This window comes from Euprymna scolopes, chromosome 45 (genome assembly GCF_053919585.1).
Source record: "Euprymna scolopes isolate OS-2025 chromosome 45, ASM5391958v1, whole genome shotgun sequence".
NCBI lineage: Eukaryota > Metazoa > Mollusca > Cephalopoda > Sepiida > Sepiolidae > Euprymna > Euprymna scolopes.
In genome coordinates, this window is record NC_136526.1 from 1,979,205 (window position 1) to 1,994,502 (window position 15,298).

A 15,298-nucleotide genomic window follows, 5' to 3' on the forward strand; every position below is an offset into this window, starting at 1 on the left:
GAAAACAATGTGTAACATTTATTATTTATTAACATTTTATATGAAAACAATGTGTAACATTTATTATTTATTAACATTTTATATGAAAACAATGTGTAACATTTATTATTTATTAACATTTTATATGAAAACAATGTGTAATATTTATTTATTATTAACATTTTATATGAAAACAATGTGTAATATTTATTATTTATTAACATTTTATATGAAAACAATGTGTAATATTTATTATTTATTAACATTTTATATGAAAACAATGTGTAATATTTATTATTAACATTTTATATGAAAACAATGTGTAATATTTATTATTAACATTTTATATGAAAACAATGTGTAATATTTATTATTAACATTTTATATGAAAACAATGTGTAATATTTATTATTAACATTTTATATGAAAACAATGTGTAATATTTATTATTAACATTTTATATGAAAACAATGTGTAATATTTATTATTAACATTTTATATGAAAACAATGTGTAATATTTATTAACATTTTATATGAAAACAATGTGTAATATTTATTATTAACATTTTATATGAAAACAATGTGTAATATTTATTATTAACATTTTATATGAAAACAATGTGTAATATTTATTATTAACATTTCATATGAAAACAATGTGTAATATTTATTATTTATTAACATTTTATATGAAAACAATGTGTAATATTTATTATTAACATTTTATATGAAAACAATGTGTAATATTTATTAACATTTTATATGAAAACAATGTGTAATATTTATTATTAACATTTTATATGAAAACAATGTGTAATATTTATTATTAACATTTTATATGAAAACAATGTGTAATATTTATTATTAACATTTTATATGAAAACAATGTGTAATATTTATTATTTATTAACATTTTATATGAAAACAATGTGTAATATTTATTATTATTAACATTTTATATGAAAACAATGTGTAATATTTATTTATTATTAACATTTTATATGAAAACAATGTGTAACATTTATTATTTATTAACATTTTATATGAAAACAATGTGTAACATTTATTATTTATTAACATTTTATATGAAAACAATGTGTAATATTTATTATTAACATTTTATATGAAAACAATGTGTAATATTTATTATTAACATTTTATATGAAAACAATGTGTAACATTTATTATTTATTAACATTTTATATGAAAACAATGTGTAACATTTATTATTTATTAACATTTTATATGAAAACAATGTGTAACATTTATTATTTATTAACATTTTATATGAAAACAATGTGTAATATTTATTTATTATTAACATTTTATATGAAAACAATGTGTAATATTTATTATTTATTAACATTTTATATGAAAACAATGTGTAATATTTATTATTTATTAACATTTTTTATGAAAACAATGTGTAATATTTATTATTAACATTTTATATGAAAACAATGTGTAATATTTATTATTAACATTTTATATGAAAACAATGTGTAATATTTATTATTAACATTTTATATGAAAACAATGTGTAATATTTATTATTAACATTTTATATGAAAACAATGTGTAATATTTATTATTAACATTTTATATGAAAACAATGTGTAATATTTATTATTAACATTTTATATGAAAACAATGTGTAATATTTATTAACATTTTATATGAAAACAATGTGTAATATTTATTATTAACATTTTATATGAAAACAATGTGTAATATTTATTATTAACATTTTATATGAAAACAATGTGTAATATTTATTATTTATTAACATTTTATATGAAAACAATGTGTAATATTTATTATTTATTAACATTTTATATGAAAACAATGTGTAATATTTATTATTAACATTTTATATGAAAACAATGTGTAATATTTATTATTAACATTTTATATGAAAACAATGTGTAATATTTATTATTAACATTTTATATGAAAACAATGTGTAATATTTATTATTAACATTTTATATGAAAACAATGTGTAATATTTATTATTAACATTTTATATGAAAACAATGTGTAATATTTATTATTAACATTTTATATGAAAACAATGTGTAATATTTATTAACATTTTATATGAAAACAATGTGTAATATTTATTATTAACATTTTATATGAAAACAATGTGTAACATTTATTATTTATTAACATTTTATATGAAAACAATGTGTAACATTTATTATTTATTAACATTTTATATGAAAACAATGTGTAATATTTATTATTAACATTTTATATGAAAACAATGTGTAATATTTATTATTAACATTTTATATGAAAACAATGTGTAACATTTATTATTTATTAACATTTTATATGAAAACAATGTGTAACATTTATTATTTATTAACATTTTATATGAAAACAATGTGTAACATTTATTATTTATTAACATTTTATATGAAAACAATGTGTAACATTTATTATTTATTAACATTTTATATGAAAACAATGTGTAATATTTATTTATTATTAACATTTTATATGAAAACAATGTGTAATATTTATTATTTATTAACATTTTATATGAAAACAATGTGTAATATTTATTATTTATTAACATTTTATATGAAAACAATGTGTAATATTTATTATTAACATTTTATATGAAAACAATGTGTAATATTTATTATTAACATTTTATATGAAAACAATGTGTAATATTTATTATTAACATTTTATATGAAAACAATGTGTAATATTTATTATTAACATTTTATATGAAAACAATGTGTAATATTTATTATTAACATTTTATATGAAAACAATGTGTAATATTTATTATTAACATTTTATATGAAAACAATGTGTAATATTTATTAACATTTTATATGAAAACAATGTGTAATATTTATTATTAACATTTTATATGAAAACAATGTGTAATATTTATTATTAACATTTTATATGAAAACAATGTGTAATATTTATTATTAACATTTTATATGAAAACAATGTGTAATATTTATTATTTATTAACATTTTATATGAAAACAATGTGTAATATTTATTATTAACATTTCATATGAAAACAATGTGTAATATTTATTATTTATTAACATTTTATATGAAAACAATGTGTAATATTTATTATTAACATTTTATATGAAAACAATGTGTAATATTTATTAACATTTTATATGAAAACAATGTGTAATATTTATTATTAACATTTTATATGAAAACAATGTGTAATATTTATTATTAACATTTTATATGAAAACAATGTGTAATATTTATTATTAACATTTTATATGAAAACAATGTGTAATATTTATTATTTATTAACATTTTATATGAAAACAATGTGTAATATTTATTATTATTAACATTTTATATGAAAACAATGTGTAATATTTATTTATTATTAACATTTTATATGAAAACAATGTGTAACATTTATTATTTATTAACATTTTATATGAAAACAATGTGTAACATTTATTATTTATTAACATTTTATATGAAAACAATGTGTAATATTTATTATTAACATTTTATATGAAAACAATGTGTAATATTTATTATTAACATTTTATATGAAAACAATGTGTAACATTTATTATTTATTAACATTTTATATGAAAACAATGTGTAACATTTATTATTTATTAACATTTTATATGAAAACAATGTGTAACATTTATTATTTATTAACATTTTATATGAAAACAATGTGTAATATTTATTTATTATTAACATTTTATATGAAAACAATGTGTAATATTTATTATTTATTAACATTTTATATGAAAACAATGTGTAATATTTATTATTTATTAACATTTTATATGAAAACAATGTGTAATATTTATTATTAACATTTTATATGAAAACAATGTGTAATATTTATTATTAACATTTTATATGAAAACAATGTGTAATATTTATTATTAACATTTTATATGAAAACAATGTGTAATATTTATTATTAACATTTTATATGAAAACAATGTGTAATATTTATTATTAACATTTTATATGAAAACAATGTGTAATATTTATTATTAACATTTTATATGAAAACAATGTGTAATATTTATTAACATTTTATATGAAAACAATGTGTAATATTTATTATTAACATTTTATATGAAAACAATGTGTAATATTTATTATTAACATTTTATATGAAAACAATGTGTAATATTTATTATTAACATTTTATATGAAAACAATGTGTAATATTTATTATTTATTAACATTTTATATGAAAACAATGTGTAATATTTATTATTAACATTTCATATGAAAACAATGTGTAATATTTATTATTTATTAACATTTTATATGAAAACAATGTGTAATATTTATTATTAACATTTTATATGAAAACAATGTGTAATATTTATTATTAACATTTTATATGAAAACAATGTGTAATATTTATTATTAACATTTTATATGAAAACAATGTGTAATATTTATTATTAACATTTTATATGAAAACAATGTGTAATATTTATTATTAACATTTTATATGAAAACAATGTGTAATATTTATTATTTATTAACATTTTATATGAAAACAATGTGTAATATTTATTATTAACATTTTATATGAAAACAATGTGTAATATTTATTTATTATTAACATTTTATATGAAAACAATGTGTAATATTTATTTATTATTAACATTTTATATGAAAACAATGTGTAATATTTATTATTTATTAACATTTTATATGAAAACAATGTGTAATATTTATTATTTATTAACATTTTATATGAAAACAATGTGTAATATTAATTTATTATTAACATTTTATATGAAAACAATGTGTAATATTTATTATTAACATTTTATATGAAAACAATGTGTAATATTTATTATTAACATTTTATATGAAAACAATGTGTAATATTTATTATTAACATTTTATATGAAAACAATGTGTAATATTTATTAACATTTTATATGAAAACAATGTGTAATATTTATTATTAACATTTTATATGAAAACAATGTGTAATATTTATTATTAACATTTTATATGAAAACAATGTGTAATATTTATTATTAACATTTTATATGAAAACAATGTGTAATATTTATTATTTATTAACATTTTATATGAAAACAATGTGTAATATTTATTATTAACATTTCATATGAAAACAATGTGTAATATTTATTATTTATTAACATTTTATATGAAAACAATGTGTAATATTTATTATTAACATTTTATATGAAAACAATGTGTAATATTTATTAACATTTTATATGAAAACAATGTGTAATATTTATTATTAACATTTTATATGAAAACAATGTGTAATATTTATTATTAACATTTTATATGAAAACAATGTGTAATATTTATTATTAACATTTTATATGAAAACAATGTGTAATATTTATTATTTATTAACATTTTATATGAAAACAATGTGTAATATTTATTATTATTAACATTTTATATGAAAACAATGTGTAATATTTATTTATTATTAACATTTTATATGAAAACAATGTGTAACATTTATTATTTATTAACATTTTATATGAAAACAATGTGTAACATTTATTATTTATTAACATTTTATATGAAAACAATGTGTAACATTTATTATTTATTAACATTTTATATGAAAACAATGTGTAATATTTATTATTAACATTTTATATGAAAACAATGTGTAATATTTATTATTAACATTTTATATGAAAACAATGTGTAACATTTATTATTTATTAACATTTTATATGAAAACAATGTGTAACATTTATTATTTATTAACATTTTATATGAAAACAATGTGTAACATTTATTATTTATTAACATTTTATATGAAAACAATGTGTAATATTTATTTATTATTAACATTTTATATGAAAACAATGTGTAATATTTATTATTTATTAACATTTTATATGAAAACAATGTGTAATATTTATTATTTATTAACATTTTATATGAAAACAATGTGTAATATTTATTATTAACATTTTATATGAAAACAATGTGTAATATTTATTATTAACATTTTATATGAAAACAATGTGTAATATTTATTATTAACATTTTATATGAAAACAATGTGTAATATTTATTATTAACATTTTATATGAAAACAATGTGTAATATTTATTATTAACATTTTATATGAAAACAATGTGTAATATTTATTATTAACATTTTATATGAAAACAATGTGTAATATTTATTAACATTTTATATGAAAACAATGTGTAATATTTATTATTAACATTTTATATGAAAACAATGTGTAATATTTATTATTAACATTTTATATGAAAACAATGTGTAATATTTATTATTAACATTTTATATGAAAACAATGTGTAATATTTATTATTTATTAACATTTTATATGAAAACAATGTGTAATATTTATTATTAACATTTCATATGAAAACAATGTGTAATATTTATTATTTATTAACATTTTATATGAAAACAATGTGTAATATTTATTATTAACATTTTATATGAAAACAATGTGTAATATTTATTATTAACATTTTATATGAAAACAATGTGTAATATTTATTATTAACATTTTATATGAAAACAATGTGTAATATTTATTATTAACATTTTATATGAAAACAATGTGTAATATTTATTATTAACATTTTATATGAAAACAATGTGTAATATTTATTATTTATTAACATTTTATATGAAAACAATGTGTAATATTTATTATTAACATTTTATATGAAAACAATGTGTAATATTTATTTATTATTAACATTTTATATGAAAACAATGTGTAATATTTATTTATTATTAACATTTTATATGAAAACAATGTGTAATATTTATTATTTATTAACATTTTATATGAAAACAATGTGTAATATTTATTATTTATTAACATTTTATATGAAAACAATGTGTAATATTAATTTATTATTAACATTTTATATGAAAACAATGTGTAATATTTATTTATTATTAACATTTTATATGAAAACAATGTGTAATATTAATTTATTATTAACATTTTATATGAAAACAATGTGTAATATTTATTTATTATTAACATTTTATATGAAAACAATGTGTAATATTTATTATTTATTAACATTTTATATGAAAACAATGTGTAATATTTATTTATTATTAACATTTTATATGAAAACAATGTGTAATATTTATTATTTATTAACATTTTATATGAAAACAATGTGTAATATTTATTAACATTTTATATGAAAACAATGTGTAATATTTATTTATTATTAACATTTTATATGAAAACAATTTGTAATATTTATTATTTATTAGCATTTTATATGAAAACAATGTGTAATATTTATTATTTATTAACATTTTATATGAAAACAATGTGTAATATTTATTTATTATTAACATTTTATATGAAAACAATGTGTAATATTTATTATTTATTAACATTTTATATGAAAACAATGTGTAATATTTATTATTAACATTTTATATGAAAACAATGTGTAATATTTATTTATTATTAACATTTTATATGAAAACAATGTGTAATATTTATTATTTATTAACATTTTATATGAATACAATGTGCAATATTTATTTATTATTAACATTTTATATGAAAACAATGTGTAATATTTATTTATTATTAACATTTTATATGAAAACAATGTGTAATATTTATTTATTATTAACATTTTATATGAAAACAATGTGTAATATTTATTATTTATTAACATTTTATATGAAAACAATGTGTAATATTTATTTATTATTAACATTTTATATGAAAACAATGTGTAATATTATTTATTAACATTTTATATGAAAACAATGTGTAATATTTATTATTTATTAACATTTTATATGAAAACAATGTGTAATATTTATTTATTTATTAACATTTTATATGAAAACAATGTGTAATATTTATTTATTTATTAACATTTTATATGAAAACAATGTGTAATATTTATTTATTATTAACATTTTATATGAAAACAATGTGTAATATTTATTTATTATTAACATTTTATATGAAAACAATGTGTAATATTTATTTATTATTAACATTTTATATGAAAACAATGTGTAATATTTATTTATTATTAACATTTTATATGAAAACAATGTGTAATATTTATTTATTATTAACATTTTATATGAAAACAATGTAATATTTATTAACATTTTATATGAAAACAACTATTACACATTGTTTTCATATAAAATGTTAATAAATATTACACAGTGTTTTCATATAAAATGTTAATAAATATTACGCATTGTTTTCATATAAAATGTTTATAATAAATATTACACATTGTTTTCATATAAAATGTTAATAAATATTACACATTGTTTTCATATAAAATGTTAATAATAAATATTACACATTGTTTTCATATAAAATGTTAATAAATATTACACATTGTTTTCATATAAAATGTTAATAATAAATATTACACATTGTTTTCATATAAAATGTTAATAATAATAAATATTACACATTGTTTTCATATAAAATGTTAATAATAAATATTACACATTGTTTTCATGTAAAATGTTAATAATAAATAAATATTACACATTGTTTTCATGTAAAATGTTAATAATAAATAAATATTACACATTGTTTTCATATAAAATGTTAATAAATATTACACATTGTTTTCATATAAAATGTTAATAAATAATAAATATTACACATTGTTTTCATATAAAATGTTAATAAATAATAAATATTACACATTGTTTTCATATAAAATGTTAATAATAAATATTACACATTGTTTTCATATAAAATGTTAATAATAAATATTACACATTGTTTTCATATAAAATGTTAATAAATATTACACATTGTTTTCATATAAAATGTTAATAAATATTACACATTGTTTTCATATAAAATGTTAATAAATATTACACATTGTTTTCATATAAAATGTTAATAAATATTACACATTGTTTTCATATAAAATGTTAATAAATATTACACATTGTTTTCATATAAAATGTTAATAAATATTACACATTGTTTTCATATAAAATGTTAATAATAAATATTACACATTGTTTTCATATAAAATGTTAATAAATCATAAAAAAATGATTAATGTTACACATATATTATAATGCATAATATCTGTTGGAAGATGTTATTTCGGGGAAGGTAATGCAACACTTGAGAAATATGCTGGAAGCCGTTGTTTTTTTTTCTTTTTTAAGCCAAATTCACCGGATGGATTCCCGAGTTCGACAAAATACAGCTGAAGAAAGCTGTGAAAATAACACGAAGATGAAATACAATCAATCAAAAATTCAGAATTGTAAAAAAGATATATATTCACCTGTTAATTGAGCTCCCGATACTTTTTCCCAATGTGGTGGTTGCTCTGCAGTTTTCTGAAGAATCTTCATTTCAGACATTGCGTATAAAACCAGGTTCAAGTCTTTCTTATTTGAGAAGAATTTCATTTTTGAAAGGTTCTTCAGGGCAATTGTGCTGCCATTCTTATCAAAATAATCGCAAAGGTTTTCGACACACTCTGTTGGAAATACAAAAATTTACATGCAGGTAACTACTACCTAGAAAGAAAACGAACACGACAACCATCCCAATACAAATAATGATAGAGAAGTGGTACATAAGAGTTAGGAATCCTGTACTGTTAGTCGAAATCAGCAGAAATGCCAGAAATGTCAAAACTGGCCTAGACTAGTTACATGTAATTCAAACAGCCATCTCACTGCTAAACTCCCCACAATCCCCGACAAGACCACAGTGGCCAAGAAAGAAAATAAGCATGACATGAAAACCATCACAATATTATAAGAGTTAGGGCGCCTGTACTGTTAGTCAAAATCAGCAACCAGTTGTAAAACTTGTGAGAATGAGTAATAAGTATAAAATATATAAATTAGGGTTAGGACGATTAATCGGAATCAAGAATCGGAAATCGGAAAGATTGGAACTTTTACGTTATCAGAATCAACATCGTAAAATTATAATCTAACTTCCAATTCCAAAACGATTTTTTTAGAATTTTTAAATAAAAAATGAAACAAGCACAAATTGTTTTTTTTTTACAACATAAGACTGAGAAGGGCCACAGAATGAGTCATAAATCTCATTTGCAGATTTAATATTGATTAGCAGAGTTTAATTTATTGTATTTATTGGTCATTCATAAATTGCCTATTGCCTTTGTAATCATTTAGCATCCTGGGATTTATATAAAAATTTGATAATTTAAGAAAAAAACAAAAAAAACAAAAAAAACAGATCTCTTGTTAAATATTTATAAATATTAAAAGAATCAAAATTAGAAATCAGAAATTTAGAATCAAGAAAAAGTTTGGAATCGTCTAATATATATATATATTTAAAGGAAATTAGAATAATAGTCTAAAGAGCTAAGTGTATTTTAATATAACAGTGAAATTACTAGTTTAATTAAAATACAGGAAATGCTCGTTGTAATTTAGATATATAATAAGCTCGATAGTTAAATGTCCTAGAGCTAATTCAATATTAAGTAAAGTGATTTTCAATTTAAAAATTTAAAAAGAAATTTTAAAATTTAAAAATTTAAAAAGAAATTTTAAAATTTAAAAATCAAATTTTAATTAAATTAAAAATCAGTTTCATAAGAAGGAACAACAACAAAGTCAATTATCTGTACGATCGTTTCGGAAATCACAAATACCACAAATAAAAAGTACGGATTTCCGAAACGATCGTACAGATAATTGACTTTGTTGTTGTTCCTTCTTATGAAACTGATTTTTAATTTAATTAAAATTTGATTTTTAAATTTTAAAATTTCTTTTTAAATTTTTAAATTGAAAATCACTTTACTTAATATATATATATATATATATATATATAAAATATGTAGAAAATATATAAGTTAGCAGTTTTGAAGCATAGCAGAAGTATTGTATCAATTTTGTGCTGCCATACTTCAATTGACAGACCTGCCACCATCTTCGAAACTTAGGGTCTCGTTTTATGCACCATTAGCGGCTAACGGTACATTATCTGAAACTACTTCATTCAGACTCATCGGCTTAACATTCATGGCAAAAACGAATACATTGAGGGCATTGCCAAGCCTCCTGCAAGGGTGGGCTCTCTCTACCGTGCTAGAAAGCTACTTACGCCTGAAACCATCCTGGACCTCTACAAGGCCACCATTTGCCCATGTATAGAGTGTTGTTGCCACAGGGTTCAAAAAAAGAGTCTGGTAGGTGCTCTGATGAACTACAAGCCCTTGTCACCCCCCCCTACACCTCGATGTAAATACACTCGAAAAACACGTCAAGCAGCAAAATCCCACCCCTACACAGTAGAAATCCAGAAAGCCTTCCACTCTAGTTTTTTCCCTAGAACTGCTACACTTTGGAATTCCCTTCCGGGTTCCTGCCTCCCTGACATGCAAGAGTTCAAGTGTAATGTGAACAGACATCTTGTTGCTCAACTCCCTTCATAGTAACCCTACAAATTATGTCCCAGGTAGTAGCCCCCTACATCAAAGTGGCACTGTGCTTTGTTTGGGATGAAACTAATCTATATATTAATACGATAGCGTGTGTGTTATTTATTTTGTGTGCCACGCTTACATCCGAGTGACTGTCATTTAATTGTTGTGGACTTCCATTTATTTGTAATAAATAATTTTACCAAGAATTCTCCATAAGTTTGGTTTCGGTTATAGCTGATGGCACTCCAGTCATTTATTTATTTATAAATGATTTTATCAAGAATTCTTCATGAATTTTGGTTTCGGATATAGCTGACCAACTCAAGTTTATATGTATATATATATATATATATATATACTAGCTGTACCCTGCCACACGTTGCAGTGGCTCAACTTGGTGTAATGGAAAAATTTTTAAAAAAAGAGAAAATGCATGTTTCTTATATTAGTACAGCAATCCACTGCAAAAAGTGAAAAAGAAGGCGAAAATGAAAAAAATGGTACTCCTGCAGAATTTGATCTGGATCCTCGGGAGTTTCTGTTAATCATTCATGGTTTAGACTCGACCAACAATCAGTGGATGAAGCCAAACGTAGCAAAAATGTTGAAAAGCTAAATATTTTTTTTTGTTGTTGTTTTCTGTATACAAAAATTCTTCTAAGGAAAATTAGATCATATGGAATCACTGGAAGAATTCATAATGTAATTAAATCCTTCTTAAATAATAGAAAAATGAAAGTTGTTCTCGACGGTCGTACATCCAAACAATATGACAAATGCGGGAGTACCTCAGGGGTCTATCCTTGGACCTCTATTATTCCTGATATTCATAAATGACCTCCCTGATAAAATTGTTTTGGAGATGGGTATATTTGCCGATGACACCACTCTCTATAACAGAAACACTAGAGGATGACCTCCAATCTGTAGTGGAATGGCGACAAAAATGGTTGGTCACATTCAATGCTGCTAAGACTAAGCTTGTTTCCTTCAATAACTACAAGAAACCTTCTCTACCACTAATAGCAATGGCCAAGAACACATTGCCTGAGATTACTTCTTTTAAACTCCTCGGCGTAACGTTTGCAGGGAATATGAACTGGAATAGATACATTGAGAGCATTGCCAAGGCTGCTGCAAGGAAGGTTGGCTCCCTCTACCGTGCTAGAAAACTACTTATGCCTGCCTGACAGTATACCTCTATAAGGCCACCATTCGCCCATGTATGGAGTACTGTTATCACATCTGGGCTGGTGCATCTGCTGCTTGTCTCTCGCTCCTGGACAGGGTTCAAAAGAGAGTCGCCAACCTGATAGGTCCTGAACTGTCATCTAGGCTTCAGCCTCTGTCCCATCGACGAGATGTTGCATCCCTCTGCCTGTTCTACAAATACTTTAATGGTGAATGCTCTGACGAACTGCAAACACTTGTATCTTCCCGACGTAACTACCCCCGACAAACCCGACAAGCCACTAAGTCTCATCCCTTTACAGTAGAGATCCCTAGGTGCAAGAAAGCCTTTTACTCCAATAGTTTCTTCCCCAGAACTGCAGGTCTTTGGAACTCCCTTCTGGGATTCTGCTTTCCCAACTGCACTGATATGCAGAAGTTCAAGTGTAATGTTAACAAACATCTTTCTACTCATCTCCCTTCATAATGACCCCGCCAATTAAGTCCCTAATAGTAGCCCCCTGCTTCAAAGTGGCACTGTGCCTTGTTTGGGGTGAAAATTGAATAAAAAAAAAAATAAATAAATAAAAAAAAAAATAACAATATTTGGGTGATGGTCCCCCCCCCATCACCCAAATATATTTTTTTTTAATTTATTTATTTATTTTTTTTTTTATTCAATTTTCACCCCAAACAAGGCACATGGTTTACTATACACAGATTCGAAAAAGTTGTCCAAAAACAAATAAGTGAAAGCAAAGGTAAGTTACGTTTCTACCTAATTGGATAATTGTTTAGTGTTTTTATGTAATGTAAAATGTTTAATCGGCTCGAAAAACAGAAATGGTCGCGGACTCTGTTGAATACGTTAAGTTTGGGAAAGTAAGTTAAAAACTAAAAACTATACAAAACAGTGTCTGAAACCCACCGAATATATGTTACCATGACATAGGCTGGCATAATCGGTGGGTTTCTGACAGTATTTTGTATAGTTTTTTAGTTTTAACTCACTTTCTCTAACAAAGTAATCAACAGTGTCCTCCACCATTTGTAGCTTTCAAATACACCGATAAACACTGTTTTTCGAGCGACTAAACGTTACATTAAATGAAAAGGGTTTGTGTTACTAAACACAGATATAAAGAAGTTGTCAAAATATAAACATATAACAAATAAATGTTATCAAAGGCAAGAAACGTAAATGTTCTACCTAACTGGATAAGATTTTAGTGTTTTTATGTAATGTATAATCGGTTCAAAAACATTCAATGTTTATCGGTATATCTGAAAAATACAAATGGCGGGAGACTGTATCGAACACGTTAAGTTTGGGGAAATTTTGGGAAAATGAGTTTAAACTAAAAATATACAAAATACGGTTAGGAACTCACTCAATATATCTTACCATGACGTAGGCTGGCATATAATCGGTGGTTTTAAACTTTTGCTCGATTTTAAGAGTCCCTTTTAGTAATTACCTGGTTTGAGGATATTGGTACAACTAAACGGCAAATCTGCTCCAAAAATCCGGTATTATTTTATTTTAAGACCCATTTCACGTTCGTATATAACAAAATGTTTTATTGTAGATTTCGGTGTGCTAAAAACGAATCTGCAAACAGTTTCCGTAGCAAAAAGAAAGTTTTCATGATATTCATGAAATTACTTTTTCGAAAAGTGGGTGATCACTTTTCAATGTAAATTTAACTTAGAATGAGCACCCACTTTCTGGCCATCTGAGAGAGGGGCATTTTTCTGTGTGTTTCTTGGCTAAAAAGTTTTTTTATTTGATTTCTTTTGCATGGTAATAACCCCTGAACTCTGGGACTATTTTCCATTTCACAGACGTAGCCTTTGTTTATGCTACGCGTGAGCATAGACGAAAACTATTAAATATGCACTCGCATACAAACTGCCTTGTCAAAAAGCCTTTAAGCCAATAAACACGAAAATAAATGCCCCTTCCTCAGGTGGCCAGAAAGTGGGAGCTCATTTTAAGTTAAATTTACATGGAAAAGTGATCACTCATTTTTGAAAAAAAATTTCTTCATATCATGAAAACTTTTTTGGTACTCCTTGAGCGTTGAGTTCCATGGCAACCCGCAGAATTATTTAATGGTCGTTCCCTTAGTCCCCCCCCCCCAGTCAAGGCTAACGCATGCACACGTAACATGTTTTATTTATTTACTTACGTGGCGGAGTTATACAACCATCACCCCCATACGAATTTCGATACTGATAAGTTTTTTGAAATTTTTTCACTGGATTATTATTGATTGAACACTAACCAGATTATGAAAAAAAAAACAAAAAAATCATTTAACATTTGAAAGGAGTACTCACTTTTTAGTTACCACCTTCTGGTAAATCGGTCACTCATTTTTTTTTTTTCTAAATACGGAAGTGTCTTATATATAATATATAAAAATATAAGATATAAAATGGTCGCATGTTGACGAAACAATGTATCGGGAGGCATACGGGATGGAAAATTATTGGTAAATTTTTAGATTAGGTCCACCTCCTCAATTGACTTTTAAATGACGACGTGTAAAGGTTTTCGACTGTGCTGAATACGAAAATCGCATTGAAATTTTGCAGAAATTAGTAGTTATCAAGATATAAAAAGTTGTATTATACATTGTAATCTTTGGCGGCCATCTTTTTTACACGCGTGTATTTGTTTATGGCGC

At 21.8% G+C, this 15,298-nt stretch overlaps 1 protein-coding gene across 2 annotated transcripts in view; it reads right to left on the reverse strand.

Annotated features, from left to right (window-relative positions):
- LOC145269124 (uncharacterized) overlaps positions 1 to 15,298 on the reverse strand; it is an 85,586-nt gene that overhangs the window by 39,039 nt on the left and 31,249 nt on the right. For both annotated transcript variants that reach the window (XM_080124723.1, XM_080124722.1), the window contains exon 3: positions 9,300 to 9,497. In XM_080124723.1, coding sequence (XP_079980849.1) covers positions 9,300 to 9,497 — 198 coding nt within the window. The remainder of the gene's footprint in view (positions 1 to 9,299; positions 9,498 to 15,298) is intronic.